The 19,499-nt window shown below is 34.6% G+C and overlaps 2 protein-coding genes across 2 annotated transcripts; both read left to right on the top strand.

Annotated features, from left to right (window-relative positions):
* The first annotated feature begins 5,884 nt into the window (after positions 1-5,884).
* Positions 5,885-11,585, top strand: LOC125192735 (transmembrane E3 ubiquitin-protein ligase FLY2-like). Its single transcript, XM_048090365.2, has 14 exons — positions 5,885-6,370; positions 7,870-7,942; positions 8,140-8,267; positions 8,705-8,820; positions 8,927-8,987; positions 9,169-9,235; positions 9,325-9,402; positions 9,499-9,656; positions 9,781-9,840; positions 9,915-10,008; positions 10,112-10,279; positions 10,358-10,686; positions 10,967-11,083; positions 11,155-11,585. Exons 1-14 carry the CDS (start codon positions 6,245-6,247, stop codon positions 11,254-11,256), a joined length of 1,677 nt encoding a protein of 558 aa, XP_047946322.2. The 5' UTR covers positions 5,885-6,244; the 3' UTR covers positions 11,257-11,585.
* A 4,007-nt stretch (positions 11,586-15,592) lies between these two features.
* Positions 15,593-18,703, top strand: LOC125192939 (wax ester synthase/diacylglycerol acyltransferase 4-like). Its single transcript, XM_048090615.2, has 5 exons — positions 15,593-15,900; positions 16,246-16,809; positions 17,629-17,982; positions 18,198-18,335; positions 18,422-18,703. The coding sequence occupies exons 1-5, from the start codon at positions 15,712-15,714 to the stop codon at positions 18,563-18,565; spliced, it is 1,389 nt and encodes a 462-aa protein (XP_047946572.2). The 5' UTR covers positions 15,593-15,711; the 3' UTR covers positions 18,566-18,703.
* Positions 18,704-19,499: the final 796 nt, after the last annotated feature.

The raw sequence follows: 19,499 nt of genomic DNA on the forward strand, positions 1-19,499 counted from the left end.
ATGCATATATTAATTATATTATGTGTGTGTATAACATTCATTTAAATCATATACTAGCATTTAGTTGACTTTTGGTCAATTTCATATCTTTTGAAATCAAAATAAAATCATACGTAATTTTAATTTTTCGCTGTTGTCCCGAAACTTATGTGACAAAATCAAATACGGCAACAAAACCACTTTATTTTAGATAAATCACGCGTTTTAATCAATAATCAAAATACAATGACTAAATTAACGTCTTTTAAATTAACACTCAAAATAGAATGATATAGTATTGTGTGTAATGATGTCGTTTTATTGTCACAAGACGCACAATATATTTGATTTTGTCACAATAATGCAAATATTAAGAGATTAACTAAAAATCAACGCAAAAATTGTGATATTAAATGAAAATTATTCTTTTAAAAACTATGATAACTTTGGAGATAAAAAAAAAAAATCATTACAATGTTCTAGTTGTAGAAAGCTATTCAAATTTGAAGAAAATATACAATCATTCCGATGTACTCCCTCCGTCCGCTATTAGGAGTCCCATTTATGGGTGACACGGATTTTACGAAATACTTTATAAAAGTGGGTGGAAAAAAGTTACTGAAATAGAGGTCTCACTTGTATATACTACTCCCTCCGTCCCGCTTTAGCAGTCCCATTGACTTTTATGCACTCGTTTTATAAAAATAATAATAAATAGTTAAAGTGGATAAATAATAAAGTAAAAAAGAAAATAATATAAAGTAAAAAGGTTGGGTTTAATAAAGTAAAAAAGAGAATAATATAAAGTAAAAAGGTTGGGTTTAATAAAGTAAAAAAGAGAATAATATAAAGTAAAAAAGAGAATAATATAAACCTTTACTTTATTATTTCTCCACTTTAATTATTTATTATCATTTTTACAAAATGAGTGCAGAAAAGTCAATGAGACTGCTAAAACGGGACGGAGGGAGTATTAGTTTTAAATGAAATATAAGTAGAATAAGTTAGTTGAAGATGGAATCCTATTATTATTGATAAAAGTGAACTAGTTATATTATTCGTGGACGAACTAAAATGGAAAAACGAGACTCTTATTCACGGTCTGAGGAAACAGAAAGCTATTCAAATTTGAAGCCAAAGAAATGTCTTTCTCAAAATATCATTAATATTAAAAGTAGCACACTACATCAAATTGACACAACCTTTTATGTGATTTGATTTGACCAAAATAGAATCAAACAACAATCATTGCACAAACAATGGTGGCCACCACACCCAATCCCCTTGTCAGAACCAATGAGGCTGACGACGGCGCCGGCGCCGGCGCATGGTGCGGCGGCCGGGATATCGACTGGTCGGCATCCGTCTGTGGTGGCGAATGGTGAGAAACGGGAGCCGGCGGCGGCGGCGCGTGTGCCGGCGCGTGGGAAGGCGGCGGCGCGTGAGTTGGGGTTATGGCTGACGGGGCCGGCGAGGGCGAGTGGGGGAGCGGTGGAGCGAGTTTGTGAGAGGAGGGCGACGGAGTATGAGACGGCGGAGGCGCGTGAGTTGGGGTTATGGGTGAGGGCGAGTGGGGGAGTGGTGGAGAGTCTTTGGGTGATGGAGAGTGAGATGGTTGGTGGAGCGGCGGCGCGTGAGATGGGGTTTTGGCGGATGGGGATGGAGAAGGGGCGGTGGAGGACGGGGAGTGGTGATTGGAGGGGACGACGGTGGTCAATTTTTGGCCGTTTTCGCATCGTTGGCCGTGGCCGCTGATGAAGAAGAAGGGGCCGGATCGAGTGAGCTTGAATTTTGAGTAGCCGTCGGTAAGGGTGTGGATAGGGTTTTTCTTGTTGCATTTGTTGTAGTCATCTTCTCCAACAACTAGAACGGAATCGTTTCCCTTTTGGTACTTGAAAACTGCCAAATTACACGTTAAAAATATATATTTTGTCAATCGGTATTTGGCACGTACATAGTAACTATTCATGATGATGGATCAAGGAAACAAAACTCGTTGACATTATAAAAGGTCATTGGCTAACATTGGATGACGAATTCAAAAGGCTAACATTGGATGACGAATGAAAACGGAAATGAAACCCTAAAGGCTAAAGGAATTCAAAAGGTCAGGTCGACTATGGGGTCAATCGACCCTTTATTCCACATGGATCCGCCATTGTTATAGTTTAAAGATATTTTTTCACTTTACAAGAATGAGAAATTAGGGTACAAAACTCACTTATAAAAAGATATTTTGAACACAAGGAGTTTGAAAGGTTGGGTCGATGGTGGAGTCGATCGACCCTTGATTCCACATGGATCCGCCATTGTTACAGTTTAAAAATATTTCTTCGGTCTACAAGAATGAAAAATTAGGGTACGAATCACATTAAAAAAAATTTGAACGAAAGGAGTTCCAAGGGCCGGGACGACAATGGGTCAGTCACTTCTTACTCCACTTCGATGTGTTATTGCTATAGTTTAATGATGTTTCTTTCATGTGTTATTGCTATAGTTTAATGATGTTTCTTTCATGTACAAGTACAAGAATAAGGAACGTATGTAGAAATCAAATCATAATTTTACTAATAAATCTTGTTGATGACCACAAATAAGATTAAAGAAGAAAAATAGAGGAGATTTACCTAGATCATCATTGACTTGACAAATAAGATTAAAGAAGAAAAATAGAGGAGATTTACCTAGATCATCATTGACTTGGAATCTATGTTTCTGAGCCCAATGGTTGTACTTTCCCAAGGGTAAAAGAGTCCAACCATCGTGTTCGCCCACGTGATAAACATGATTATGAGCAAGAGACAAATTTACTACAAATCCGAACAAGAACACAAGCAATAAGCTCAATGTAGTTGCACAAACCACCATTTCTCTATTGCAAAATTAATTAAGTTTCAAGGATTGGTTGAAGATTTGAGATTAATTATGGTTTGAATGTAGAATGAGATGAATTTGTGGTGAGGAAGTAGGATAGTAGTATTTGAAGTTGGAGGTAAATTAATGAATCTTTACCTTACTACAAAATCCTATTTAGTTGTGTTAATTGAAATAAAGTTTACATTAATATAGTATTACCTTTGGTAGAAAACGATTTATGCCCGATATTTATTGCTTGACTTTTGCTTTAATTTGATTTTATTTAATCACTTTAAATGGGTATGTAGTTATGAATACGGCGTTATATGCATTCATCAATATTTATTGAAGATACAAAATAATATTATTGAGAATCGAGAATGAGGATTTGGGACTTTTATGGAAAGGTTATGTCAATTAGTAAAGTTAATTTTGATGGACATATCAATTAAAATGAAATTTATCATAAATCAAGGGATTTCCAACATTTATTAAGGGACAACAAAATTTAAAAAGATTTGAATTTTTTTTTATACACATTTAGAAAAACAAGTGTGAATATGTAAACGATCATAGAACTCCATTGATTATCCAAAAATATTTAATTTATGATTTGGGTTTAGGCGTCGAATTAAATATTATTTGGACTTCTATTTTACACATTAGTCACTCTTTAACCAAAGCCTTAGGCCCAATAAAAAAAAAAGAACACATTTAGCCAGTTAAAGCAAGCTATTTTCTGGACATGAAGCCCATCACACGTAGTATATATCAATAATCAATATATTATACAATATACAGTATAATTTATTTAATGTTGTGTTCACTAAATGCAATTTACCCATTATATACACTGCATGTGAAATAAAAAAAATAAGTTTATTCAGTAAACATTGTATATTAATTACTATAAATATTTCCATGAAACACATCCAAAACAACCGATTTTGAGGAACACACAACAAATGATTCGGATAATAATTTTTCTAAGCATTTCTCAAACGAATAACTGAATAAATGTAGATAAAATAATCTATACCTAAAACTACGATGTAATTGTAATTTATTGCAAATTGCCGAAAAATCACGAAGTTTGAAAAAAGTATGTTTATCCTATAACTTTAAAATCAGTGTAAAACATCAAGAGAGGTTTGGGTCTGTTCGTAATTGTCTTGTGATAAAAAAATTTGATCATCTATGTGCAAATATATGTGCAATATATTGTTGATATTTTGATCATCTACATGAATATAGAGGTGGCCAAACCCAACCGGACCTGCGGTTAACCGCCGGTTCCCAACCGGCGGGTTGGAACCGGAACCGGACGACGGTTCCGGTTCGAAATCCGGTATAGGGTTTATAACGGGCCGGTTACGGTTCAAAAAATATGAAACCGGTTAACCGGCGGTTAACCGGAAAAATGCAGCCGTCGCCGGTAGGTTCCTAGGCTTGCAGGCGTAGGGCTGAAAATCGCCGGTTTGTGTCGGAAAACCGTCGGTTTCTGACACAAAACCGCCGATTCCCGACGGTTCAAAGCTAGGGTTGCATGCGTAGGCGTAGGGTTGCAGCGTAGGGTCTGAAAAGGTGTCGGAAACCGTTGGTTTTCGGTCAGAAACTGGCGGTTTTCTAACACAAACCGGCGGTTCGGTCAGAAAACCGGCGAATTTTGACCGTTTTCAAGTCTCTTTGGATTTTACTATAAAATTTAAAAGTTATAACTATAAGATTTAAATAAAATAAATAAATAATAAGAACCGGAACCGAACCGGAACTGGCCCGGAACCACCGGAACCGCTGAAAAACCGGCGGTAACCGGCGGTTAAACCGAAACCGGATAACCGGTATCCGGGCCGGTTACGATTCAAGCATTCGACAAACCGGAATCGGCGGTTTTTGACCCGTGGCAATGTCTACATGAATAGACAAACAAATCCAATTTAATGATTTTCGCTGCTATAAGTCGGGGAACATACAATAATTTGACCAAAATGTATGGCTTTTTAACTGGATTTTGTGTACTTATCAATTCAAATAGTAGCTTTACACATTATAAGTTTAATTACTAAAATACTTTACATTTTTGTGTTATTTATTTTCCCGATAGACCATATTTCTTTTTCTGTCCATTTCATAGAAATAATCTATATTCATTTATATTAATCTTTTTCTTTTTTTTTTACTTTATTAATTATGGACCCTACTATTCACTACACAATTTCAACTAGTATTACTTTTTTTATCTTGTTTTACTTTATCAATTACACATTAAAACCCGTGTTAATGTTAAATGATCTATTTATAAAGGGAATATAATTTGTTGGAGCCCATTACTCTTATTGGTTGATAGTTCAATTTTGAAGTAGCTATATTTGAATTTTTTAACAATCACATCTAAAGTTATACTTATGTGCGTGTATATATAGAAATAATTGATAGATTTGAGCTCTACCTAAAGCTAGAGAGATAACAAATCAAATAAATGTTTATTAAGTACTTATAATAATTATCACATTTCTTTAGAAAAAAGTGCAGCATTTACGATAAAATAAAGTTGTCATCAGTATATACCTAATGGATGTTAAATTCCTATAAAACAATCATTCATGGCAAAAATACGACATATCAAAATAACACTAAATAGAAACATGCTGGAATAATTATTTTTCTGAAGTACTATCTATTATCTTTCCCAAATTGAATTGCAATAAATTACCAATTAATATTCGAAATAAATCCACATATTAAGGGAAAATTAACTTGCTACTCGTTCAGATAATTCATGTACTTTATTGTTGTAATTATAACACAATTTCTAAAATATTAAACGTAATAATATCACTATCTTATAAATTTATTAATATAAACACAGTATACGATTTCAGTCTTTTCAATTTGAGTAATCTAACATTCATTATATCAACTAATCATGGAAAAATAAAATTTATTAATTTAACGATAAAAATTTAAAAAACAAATAAATTTTTTTTTGAATTCGACGAAATAGTCTTCAATTAATCTTGACTTCGGTTTTACCAACAACCAGTACAAAACAGCCTGAGAAAGAATTTCAGAAATTCAGAAAATTGGATTGGAAATTCAGTCAGTTGAATTAATTAATGATTGGATTATTTGTTCATTTCTGGTTCAAGAAATTGACAAGCATGATTTCGTTTCCAACCCAAATACAAACGATCATTTTTTAATTTCTTCCCCTTTTATTAACTACCAATTCGTTAGGTTGTTAAGCTCTCGCTTTCTCTTGTTGCCGATCGCTGCATTTCATCCCTTTTCTTGTTGAGTTTGTTGGCCAGCAACCGATCATCTGAAAAAAGACTCGATTTTTAGGCTTTTTGGAGTGATGGGCTTCGGAGATTTTAGTTGAGGGTGAGAAATTGAGCTCAGCTCCCAAATGGGTGTGATGGAAAGTTGGAAATTTTGGGGGGTTTTGCTTCGGATTGGGTTTGGGGTTTTAGTGGTGACGTGGCCTGTGAGTGGTTTGAGGCCTTTGAGGCAGAGAAGGCCTTGGGGTGAAGAGGTTAGTGCTGTGTTTGTGTGAAATTTTTGGCCTTTTCATTTGTAAGTTTTTTGCCTTTTGTAATGCTCTGTGTTTTTTGTTGGAGGGAGCTGTGTAAACTGCAAAATGTTGTTAGTTATTGTAATTCTTGTTGATTGATAACATACATTATGCTGTGTGTGTGTATGTGTGTGTGTTTGTGTGAAATTTTTGCTCTTTTCATTTGTATGTTTTTTGCCTTTTGTAATGCTATGCTTTTATGTTGGAAGGAGCTGTGCAAAATGTTGTTAGTTATGATTTGTTTTGTTGTAATTCTTGTTGATTGATAACATACATTATGCTGTGTGTGTGTATGTGTGTGTGTGTGTGAAATTTTTGCTCTTTTCATTTGTATGTTTTTTGCCTTTTGTAATGCTATGCTTTTATGTTGGAAGGAGGTGTGCAAAATGTTGTTAGTTATGAATTGTTTTGTTGTAATTCTTGTTGATTGATAACATACATTATGCATAGTGAACTTCCACAGACAAAGTAGTGTAGCTGTGAAAAGTATAAAAGGTTAAAATTATGCATTGTGATGGTGGTGATTTATGTGGCTGTTGCTGGTGGAACCTAAGAAAAACAGTTTTTTTTTGCTTGAAGATTATTGAAAAAGTGGTGCAATGCCATGATTTTTCGGGGTTTTGTATCATGTCAGCACATAATGCGTGTATTGTCGCCTTCTGGGTTGCGATGGGACTTAAAGAAATGTCTCACCGAGGTGGAAAACTAGTGGAGTTAAAATTAGGTGTGAAGGGTAAAAGAGCAAGTGGATTATTGGTATCAGTAATGCATATTTGAATAAGTAAAGATGAGAATTTGAGATGCATACCAATGATTTAGATGAACGTGAGTGTTGTTGTAATTGAATGCCGAAAGAGCCTTTTCAATATTGTATGGTTGTTATGCATTTGAAAGAAGTAGATATATTCAGCTTCATATGGTTATTCAAGACTACTGGACGTAGAATGCAAGATTGTGTCATCAAATTTCATTCAAAAACTTTGCTGCATTAATCTCGATTGGAGCTTTCTAGTTTCCTGACTTTCATTTTGGGAAATCCTTAATTGGCAATAACTTCTAAGATGTTGTTATGTTTGTATATTTAGTCCAGCAGATATAATCTACTAGAGAATCTCGAACCGTCCAATTATCCCATCTAGGTGACCAATGCCAAGTTGTTTCCAACAATGCCTATGAAGTCGATAATGCATCTTATATCTTTCCTAATTTTATTCAAGAATTCCGCTTCTGTGTAACAGTAGAAATAAACTCCCATGCTATGAGGAGCTTTCACAGATGATGATCGCCTTTCCCTTGGTTTGAACAATGAGTTGCTTGCTTGAATTAGAATAAAGATACCAACTTATGTTTCTCACCCTATATTTTATGTCTTAATGTGGTTCAGTTTAGGATTTACTTTTCGTAAAGCTTTCACATCATCAGTTGACCTCTAATCGTTTGGGCCGTTTTACTTCTTGCAGTGGCTTCCTATAGGTAAGGAAAAGCAAGAATTGGGACCGTTTTCTTCTTGGAATATAACAGGGACCTATAGAGGTTTGTTATCTGAATCCTTTAACGATCATTCATTTGCATTTTATTGATAATTTTCTGGCTATTCTATCAGTATTGTTGTTGATTCGGTTGGATTTAACGAGCTACTTGAATCCAGAATGTTTTCATGTCGTTATCTAGTATTGCGCTGCTCCCCATTACGTTTTCATTACCTAAATCTGTGAATTCGTGTGGTGCAGGGAGCTGGAACTTTCCAGATTCCGCAAATAGCTCTTCCAAGTTTGCTGATTTTAGGAAGTCGAGTGGCAATTCAGTACTAGAACTAATCAGTACACCAACAAAAATAACGGGTGTACACTATGTGCAGGTAGTTTGATCATACATTAACTAGCTGGAGACGTGAGATGAAACAGAACTATTAGATACCCGATGCAGATCATCTGCTCGTTTATTGGATGAGCGTGTTCACTTTGGAAATGGATGCTTATTTGATTCCCGATATAGACCTTCTGCTCAGTCATTTTTGAGAATTTTTTGCTTCTGCAAATTCTGATTTGCGATATAGCACTAGTTTAGCTCTGTTGTATTTTATTATCTGCTGCCCTGCGACCCGAAAAATCTTTGATGCTCCAAGAAGTCTCGATATCTCTGATTCTCGCCTTCCAATTGTTTTTGCAAAAGCATTTTTTTGAACTTGGATGATATTTGGTGTCGTGAACTTTTTAACGCCTTCTCTTTCTCCGGGTTATTTTTTCAGTATCACATGTTCCTATTGTAATTTTCGTCTTCAATGTGATGTTCTAGGGAGTTATAATTTTCCATGACGTGTTTGACAACGAGAATGATGTTCGCGGATCTCAAATCAGGGTAGAGGGTGTGTATATATGGCCTTTCCGACAACTAAGGATGGTGGCTAACAGGTAGCCTCCTCTATTAGTCGATTTCCACGACTCCGTTTCCTCTAAATTAAAATTAACTGCTGGCCTTAAACATATCTTTTAATCCTCTCATTGGATATTTCTGCAGCGGAAAAGAGAGTGAGTTTGGGCAGGAAGATGATTATTTATTGTCGAACCCGTATCACTTGGTAATCACTCTCTTGAAAATATTACTTTCTACGCTTCCACTGGTGTATCATGATGGTTAAGTTTCTTCTCGTATGCTGCTTCAGTTTAATTATTCGTATTCGACACTTTTTGTGTGGCGATGGTGGTTTGTCAACAAATATGTATGGATTGCTAATGTTGGCCTTTTTCTTCTTAGTTCAGCTCGGAGTTTTCTCGTCCCAGGTGTTTCAGGAATCTCCGCGAGAAAAAATCTGGAAGAGGAAACATTGTATGCTCTTTTGTGATTATTTTATTTCGTTATCAGTTGGTATATTAGTCGAACTAGCTCTCTAAAAATTGCTCGGCATTCTTCCATAGCCCCAATTTACGAAATGGAGAAACACTGCAACATTGAAATCTCTGCGCAAATTTCACGAGTGTCTTCTAGAAATAATGGTAATAAGTTTAACCGACTTTTGGAGTACTATGTTCTCTAAAAAACGTGTTATTCAGTACAAATCTTAACCCGATTTTAATGTTTCTTATACTTAGGTGGAGATCAAGATAAGTATTATCTAGAAGGACTTATGGAGAGCCCTTCAGTGGATGACGATGTGGATTGCTTCTCGCCCATGCTCCTAAATGCGACTTCTGTCAACGTCGAGGTCTACTATAACAAAGCAGTTAACTACACTTTGATGGTCACCTTTGTATCCTTTCCCACGTTGCTTGATCTCGAGTTTATCGATAATTGATATTTATCCAGGACAAGATGAATCAATGTTGTAGTGCTACGACTCCTTTGTTGGATTCTTTAACCTTTTCATGTGCTAGATATCTTTCCTCGAAGTTCTGTTGTTGATCCGGCAAATGGAACACAGCAACACCCAATCAGTAAGTTCGCTTTTCACCATGCTCGATACTTGATGATTCGTTTTTGTAACGCTAACTCGATAAAACCTTTCCAGGGGGCTGCCAAAGTTTCGCTTGTGATGATCGGTCATCAGGCAATAATGGATGCTTATCTCTGCCTTCTGCATCTCACGGCCGGAATTTTAGTCGGTACGCTTATCTCAACACTTATTTTAGTCGGGCACCGTGCATCCGAATGCATTATAGTGTTAATAGCCTTTTGGAGTAAAACACAATGATTGCTTGTTTGCAGAATCTCTATTTAACGCTTTTGCAACTGCCGCGTTTTTCAAGTTCGTCGTCTTCTCAATATTCGAAATGCGGTACCTACTTGCAATATGGAAGGCGAACAGGCCATCAATCAACGGAGAGAATTGGGAGGCGATGAGGCGCGAGCTCTCCGTTCTTTACAGCCGTTTTTGTAAGTAACTTCACGATCAGCTCTCATTATCTTGTTGCAAAACACGACTTTATCGGACGTTTCTCGCATCTTTTGCAGACGGGATCCTCTTGGGCGGCATTCTCGTTATGTATGAGTTTCACAACTTTCTGCGGATCATCCTTCTCCTCCTCCACTCGTTCTGGATTCCGCAAATAGTGATCAACGTAGTTCGTGACTCAAGGAAGCCATTGCATCCTCATTACATCCTAGGGATGACTCTAACTCGAATTTCTATTCCGTTATACGTATTCGGCTGCCCACATAATTTCATGCGAATAGAGCCCGATGGAACGTGGTGCATCTGTTTAGCCCTTTTTATGGGACTGCAAGTCTTCATTCTTCTCCTCCAGCATTACCTCGGATCCCGTTGGTTCATTCCTCGCCAGGTTTGTCACATTCTTGTATGCGTGCTTTCGTGCGTGATTTGTGTTAGTATGTCTTGAATCCGTATAGTTTGCCGCTAGCCGAACGTGGGTCTCGCTGTGTGCCTATTTATGTGAAAACACTCTGAATAATATATGTTCTCCGTTTCCGCCTGTGTACGTAGCCAACGCAACGTTGGTGAACCACGTAAATTCTGTGTCTCTTTACGTTTCTATTTGTCTCGATTACACAATTGCTCTATTCTGTCACAACAATTTGGTTACCAATTTCTGAAATTGGCAGATTTTACCGGAGAAATATAGCTACTATAGGCGATTCCTGCAAGGGTCGAACCACGCCACGGATTGTGTCATTTGCATGACCACCATCGACCTCAGCCAGCGCTCGAACGATTGCATGGTGAGCCATAAAATCCTCTTCGCTGCATTCTGAGGTCACGTCTTCTTAATCGCTCCGTTGTTGTTTTTCAGGTGACGCCGTGCGATCATTTCTTTCACGGCAGCTGTTTGCAGAGATGGATGGACATAAAAATGGAATGCCCAACCTGCCGCCGTCCCCTTCCGCCTGCTTAGAAATTGTCGATTTTGTTACTAGACGAAATCGAGCTTCTAGCTAACTTCCGTGCAACCAGACGCACCGGTACGTGCCTCTCCGACGACGTCCGGAGGCAACGGGCAGTGTATGCTGTATGTAATAGAAAGACAGCAAATGTAGAGTTCCAAATTTGTTCCTAATTGATCTCTTGTTAGCCCAATTTTAGGTAGGTTAAAGTGACAAAATGCATTAAATGTTTGTTCTTGTAAAAGGGGAGAACAGCCTGTTTTAGAAACTGCAGATGTAATTTTTTCTCACTATTTTCTGAATGTATATATACTTGCATACATACATGATAATTTTCTCACCTTAAGGCAACTATATTTATATAAAGCATATTGTAGCATATGATTTAAGAGACGGTAATAGTTATTTAAATCATGAATTTGGTTAAATTTTGGTCAATTTCTTTTGAAAACGGAATCTTAAATCACGAAGTTTTAGTTTATCTCGTTTATCCAATTTGTATGCAAAACTGGTATCTTTTGGTGATGTTCGAAACGATGTGGTTTCATTAATATAAGTATATTCTTTCTTTTTTTATTTAAATTAACAATATCGTATTAGGGGCATGTTAGGGTGCCACCACCCCTTAAAATAACACTATACCACCATTCCTAGCCAATCATTTGTACACGTGGACGAATAATAAGATGCCACGTGGAAAAAAAAAAAGTTGAAAAACTCGGCCAGCAATTTGTTGCTCTTTATACAACAATTTTTCTTGTCCATCAATATTCAATACGCTAGACAGTAATTTGTGTTAAAATGACAATCCATCTTAAAGTGACACCGTGACACCACTTATATCTATATAACATAATTGAGAAAAATTGAAATTTTATTATTTAACAGCCTTTTTTTTCTGTTAATTTAACTTAATGAACATGATCTTCTTATACACAGATGAGATAATTGAAAAAAAATTGAAACTTTATAATTTAATGCTCCTATATTTTCAAACGTTGTGAGATTGACAAGACCAAGATCAGATTTTGTGATTTAAATACTTTTACCCTTCTATTTAATTAACATAACTTATTTTAGAGGGATAAGAAAGTGTTACAATTGGCATAGAGTTGTCACAATTATTCGTATTTTACTAGCTAGCATTCAATGCTACTAAACTGCTACCTGTTCAGAATTTATTTGAAATACAGGTATCAATGTATTTTGAATTGAATTTAAGTGAGAGTAGGTATTTAGGACATATAATTAATTGCGTGGATGAAATGTTGAATTGGTTGACTATTCAATTTATTTTGTCAGACCAAATTTACTATAGTCACAGTATTGGCAAGAGTTACTGAGAAACAGTAATAAGGGTTAAATAAATAGTAGCATAATCAATTTAGAATTATTTTAATAAAAAAATTATCAACATAGGAGTATTAAATTTGAAAATTGTGCAATAGTAGTGAGACACTCAAATGTCATTGATTTTTCTCTACAAGAAAAGTCTCAAATATATTGTTAAAAAATAGTTTTGTCGGCATACACTGGACCACTCTCTGCGTAATGTTTCGTAAACTAACTCTTCATTACAACAAAATGAATCGTTAATAACTTTTAATACTATTAAGGATGTTAATTTATGTTTTTAATTATATCATCAACGCTTTATAAAGTGTCCTTATTATTAGGTAATTCCAATTAAGAATTTATCGAAGCCTTTAGGAACAACCCTTATCATTGCACTGTCCCAATTAAAATTAGAAGACATAAAAAGACGCCTTAAGGAAAAAGTAAAAAAAATTAAAATCATTTATCTTCAATTTAGGAACGCTTTCTTTTATGTCCTAAATTGTGATTATTTTTAAAATTCTAATTGGGTGCAAGTATCATGCATTACTTATAGGCTCAGTAACAAAATAATATTTTTATGAAAAAATTAATTCAAATTTAATTTCAACTCTATGTATATATATGAATATAATTACAGGGGAGTGTTAGGATGCCACCATCTCTTAAAATAACATCATACCACTATTTCTAGCCAATCATTTGTACATGTGGACGAATAATAAGCTGCCATGTGGCAAAAAAAAATTCTAAAAAAGACGGCCGGCAATATTTTGTACACTATACAACAATTTTTCTTGACAAGTAATACCCAACACGCTATACAACAATCTATAGATTACTGTGTAGCATTTATAATATTGTTGTATAAGTGGTGTCACGGTATCATTTTAAGAGAGGTTGTCATTTTAACACGAACCTATATATATATGAATATGTCATTTTGTTTGTTTAGGTGAAAATTGCGAAACTCTTGCATTTAGTACTGCACTAAAATCTATAATGAACTGAATAGGTTCGCCATCAAATTTGCAGTTTTTACTAAAAATAGATTTGTATTTAATCTCAAATGTATATTTTCTATAAATATATAATGCACGCGCATTGTAATTAATCTTTATCATCTATTTTTCGATCGAATGAATTTTGGTATATTTCAATTATCCATTAAAGGTGTGGGTTTTTTTATTGATAAATGAACAACAATTTAAAGGTCGCATCACGATAGACTCGAACCCGAGATCTTGGCTTCGAACATTTATCTCTCTATCACTCAGAGCAACACACATACATAGACTATGTGAGGTTTCATTTTAATTCTAAATGAAATGCACTTATTTCTACACTCGGTAAATAATATCATGAACTAGCTATAACTTCGATATTCGATAATAAAATTCGTAGTACGTACAAGAAAATAGCTTCAACATATAATACTACTTTATAATTCAATTTAAATCTAGATCATCTATCGTCTCTTGACAAGCTATACCAATACATTGTCATTTCCTTTAAAAGACAAAAGCCTCGAGAAGCATTATCAAATCGAAGTAGTTGGATGTCCAAATCAAGAAAGTTATCACCATAAATAGCTCATGTCAAGATCGAGCCACCTTCCATTGGACAGAGTGTTTTTGCGAGCCAATTAAATGTATATTTGATTGAATTGAAAGTACTCACACTACGAAGTGCGGTCAAATTTTGATCAAGTCAGATAAGATTTGAAAACGAATATTAAATCACGAAGTTTCAATTTTTTACAATTGTCTCATATATGTGCAAAACAACATCATTTTGAACTATATATTTATTCTTTTTTCCCACGAAATGACGTAATTTGAACTTACAAAAACACATTGTCTTGGACAGGACTACACGAGTAAGAAATTGTGAAAAAATTGAAACTTCGTAATTTGATACAGTTTCAAATATTTTGGACCGACAAGAATTTTATCAAATTTTGTGAATTAAATATTCCAGCCTTTTCTTTTCATTTCTCCATAAAAGTCCCATTAATTGCTTGCGTTTTCACATACTCCATATTCATATTGACCAAGTTTTCTTTTTATGTGTGAACAGTTGGACTTCAATTTAGCCATTCTAACAACAGAAATTTCAAGTTGGAGAAGGCATGAAAGTCAATATTGTAACCAAACCCTACTTAAAATAGATATGCATGCATAATTAGTCCCTTGAATTTAATATTAATATAGCCAACTTTTAATCAAATACAAAAAATTAGCATAATTAATTGCATACAAATTGACTATTGCCACTTTTACTTTTAGATGAACAAAATAATGAAAATATGGTCTTCTAGTTCACATGGAACATTTATAAGAAGTAGTTCATCAACAGACAATGATCATTATGGTAATTGGTTGAGAACAATAAAAAAACTTACAGATATATACTGTCGCACAAAACATTTGTAACATGGCTATCTTAATATAACATTATTATACATTATCATTGCCAAAATATAATACAACATTACATTATCATGTAGTATTAATTATTATCACCAAAATATATCCATAATTCCATCACACACATTTCAATTCTCGAGAACCGAGGATTAGCGCAACTAAGGGTTTTGATTTAACTGTTATTTACCGGGTGTTGTGTTTCGTGTTACTTGTGGTTATTAGATCCCTCTTTGATTGCCTCGTTTGGAGTTGTGACGTGTTAGTTGATTTTTGTCAATTGTTAGCTGTTGTGTTGCTACGTTGGAATATTGCCACTAATTTTGGTGGGCTCAACTCTCCAGTTCCTGCCTTTGAGCATTTTTTACACTTATTGAAAAAATTCGTAACGTCATTATATATATCGATCACAGTTAGCCGTTATTAAGTATCTTCACAATCATCGTGAAGATACATCACAAGTTGTAAACAAAAGCCACATGCCCATGCATATGATTTACAACCACATTATAAAAGTCATAAATTGCATTTTAATAAATTATTATTTGATGCTTCTATATATGTGTGTATATATCCATCCATTTCCACCACTCGAGTTCATGTGCTACATTTATCATTCCATATATAGTTCACATATATATCACACATTTATCTTTAGTGTGTGTGTGTGAGAGAGAGAGAGAGAGGAGAGAGAGAGAGAGAGAGATGCAAATTATGGAGAATGAAGAAGGTTTGGAGCCAATGAGCCCAAGTGCTCAATACTTGAAGAGCTCTGCATTATCACTCACAATATGTGGAGTTTTCGAAATTGTAGATGCAATTGATGATTCAGTGACATTGCCTCTCCTCAAAGACGTTTTCTTGCCTATAAACCCTCGTTTCTCCTCGATTATGGTACATTACTATTTCCCTAGCTACACATTTTATTTTTCTAAAATGTAACATACAATTAGGGATGCATGGTTAAACCAGAACCGTCGATTCGGCCCCCAACCGGATCTTTGGTTCCAATGTTCAACATTTTTAGAATCGTAATCAACAATTGACCACCGAATTTGACCAGAAATCGGGGTTTTTTTTAAGATCATGTAAAAAATATTGATGAAATTAAAATCTCCGATTTTGAAATGGAACTGTCATTTTCTTTGTTGGGCCAGTTACGATTCTAATTTTTTAAATTCGGAATCGGCGGTTTTTGAACTTTATTAGTAACACAACTATGATAATTTGATTGATTAGGTTACTACCAAAAAAGGGGTAAAGAAATGGAAAAAAGTGGAGGTGAAACTAGAAGACCACTTAGTCACCCCGACTTTCCCTAGTGGAATGTCGGTGGACTACTACGACGAATGTTTCAACGAATATTTGTCGAAAATAGCGACGGAAGAACTCCCGCTGCACCGGCCGCTATGGGAAGTCCACATAGTCAAATACCCTACCAAGAACGCGGCGGGAAATGTGATCTTCAAGCTCCACCACTCGTTAGGTGACGGCTACTCCCTGATGGGAGCCCTCCTCTCATGCCTCGAGCGTGCGGATGATCCGTCCGTGCCGCTGACGTTTCCGTCAGCGGGTACTAGAATCCGTCGCAAAAGTTTTTTGCGACGGATTCCTAGGTTTTTTACTGGCCTTGTTTACACGGCTCAGGATTTTGGGTGGAGTCTCTTCAAGAGCACCTTGATTAAGGACGATAATTCGCCGATTAGATCGGGTGTTGATGGGGTGGAATTCCGGCCGATCGCGACGACTACGACGACGATTTCTATTGATCAACTCAAGCAAATCAAGAGCAAGCTCAATGTGGTAAGAATTTCTAGAATTTATTAGGTAAAAATTTATATCTATTTCTTTAATGTTGGAAGTACTAACTTATTATGTCCCCACTTAAAAAACTTATAATGTCCCACTCATTTAATTTGCCTCTTAACTGTTGACACGTTTAATATAGTATTGGTTATGTGGATGTTGCAAATACACGTCACACACACACAAATTTGTAAGTAATTCAAAAAATAAATTGTAAGTAATTCAGATTAAATAATCAAATTCTCAAAACTTTTTTTAAATAAAAAGATTAAATTTTGAAATAACTAGCTAATTAAAACGTTTCAATTTTCAGAAAATGATCATTTGATTTATAGCTATGTATACATTCTTCACATACTACATTTAATTTTAACGTGTGTGTCTATATATGATACATTCCTAACCTCATTAATTGTCTCATTTCCCCAAAAGATAGGAGATCTATTGAATTGTTACTATGCAATATATATTTTAGCTTTTTTTTCACAAACAACAAGGAAATTAAATTCGTTCCACTCATTTTTAAAACATATAAAAAGGTAAGTAAATACGAAATATTATTTGATGTGTGAGTTTATCCTAAATAATCATAGTAGAATTTTTGTTTTAGATATTTACATAACAATTATTAGGATTTAAGGTTACTAGCTTAAGATAAGTATCACAAAGTCAATTGTTATTAAATTAATAATCAAATAATTAACTTATTAGCCTTTACTTTCACATGTACTTACTAAAATCACATTACATTCGATTGCAACTAATCCTTTTATTACAAATTTTTCACTAATTTCATCTTTTTTTTAACATGGACAGACTATTAATGATGTTGTTACTGGTGTGATAATGATGGGGACTCGACTATACATGCAAAAAGTAGATGAAGAATCAATTAAATCAAACACAACAGCCTTAGTGTTGCTCAACACTAGGGCTATTGGAGGGTACAAATCAATCGATGAGATGATCAAACCTAGGTCGGATTCGCCGTGGGGCAACCGGTTCGCCTTCTTACAAGTTCCTATGCCTAAATTGACTCGAGACGAGCTTCTTGACCCGCTCGGTTTTGTTAAGAGAGCTCACAAGATCATCAAGAGACAAAAAAATTCAGCCGCAGTTTACCTAACTGGACAGCTTCTTCGTTTTATTACAATGGTCAAAGGTCATGAGGTATGAATAAAATTTTAATGCTTTTGGGAAACATTTTAATTTTTTCTATATAATAATTTTATTATTATTCTAGTTATGAATTGATTCGCTAGTAATTTCTATGACTCAAACATATTATTCTCAACTCTAATATCCCACATCAGTCATATAAGAAAAGTAGGAAAAATGTTCGCAAATTAAGAAAATGAGGTTTAATTTAATAGTACATGTAACAGGCAACGGCTCGACATATCCACGCAACACTAAAGAACACGAGCATGGCGATTTCGAATTTGATCGGGCCTGTAGAACAAGTGGCGTTGGCCAATCACACTTCTAAGGGATTGTACTTCGTCGTTGCAGGGCCACCTCAGGTATAGATCTAGAAGTGTCTTACCAAATAAGTTTGGTTAACTTGCACATGACTTTATAAATAAATTATTGACTCAATTGGGTGCAGAGTCTATCAATTACAATGGTTAGCTACATGGGAAAGTTGAGGATTGCATTAACTGCTGAGAAAGGATTCATTGACCAAAACAAATTGAAGTCATGTATTGAATATGCCTTGGAAGTTATCAACAAAGCTGCCCTTGAAGCTTAGACTACAATTATATCTATTCATACATACATGAATACATATTTATGTGTTATATTGTTTTATTTGGTATACATTGGAAATTTGGGGACAAAATGGGATATGATTCAATTAATATTTAATGTAATTCTTCTTTGCAATTGATATATGGAGTAACTATTTCATACAATTTTTTTGGAATGGGAATTTATAGTCCCTTCTTTTTGTTATTGAAATGGCCAATTGTTTGTAAACTGAATTACGAACTATTTAAAAAAAAAATTACGAACTATTTTCAGCCATGCTGGAACTGAAACGACGTCGTATTTGCATATGTGTAGGGTGTAATTAAATCATATCCTAAATTTAATGTATAACTATCTCATCCAAGAAAAATATTCATGTTATTCTTTTGGATTTGTCTAGCAGAATTAATTTCCTTGTATTTGTGATAAGTTTCTATAAGACATGTCTCATTTTTCTTACAAATAATACTCACACCACTTTTTTCATTCTATTTTCTCTTAAATTAATAATTTTGTACTAAACTTAACTTGTGTCATCCAATACCAAAATTATTAAATATACTGTGTTAATATTAACATACATCATCTAATTTAAAAAGAGGAAAAACACATAAAATTTTTAAAGAATAATTAATTAGGTTAAAATAGTTAAATAGAATTATATTTAACTCGCTAATTAATCTGGTCACAGCGTTATTGACCGTTAATTTTTTACGAAATTGTTATTTATAAACTAGAACATATTGTTTAGAATAAAAACTAACATGTACACTTATTGTGTTAGACTAAAAAAAAAATGTGTTTTGCAATTATAGGAGAACAATTCCGGACGCTAGTCATATATCAATCACAATTAGCCATAATTGAACATCTTGACAAATCATCGATTAATTACAAGGTATAAACGAAGCCACATGCCCATATACATGCCATAA

The sequence above is a fragment of the Salvia hispanica genome, chromosome 4 (genome assembly GCF_029641045.1).
Source record: "Salvia hispanica isolate PSC_SH4W2 chromosome 4, Shi_PSC_v1, whole genome shotgun sequence".
NCBI lineage: Eukaryota > Viridiplantae > Streptophyta > Magnoliopsida > Lamiales > Lamiaceae > Salvia > Salvia hispanica.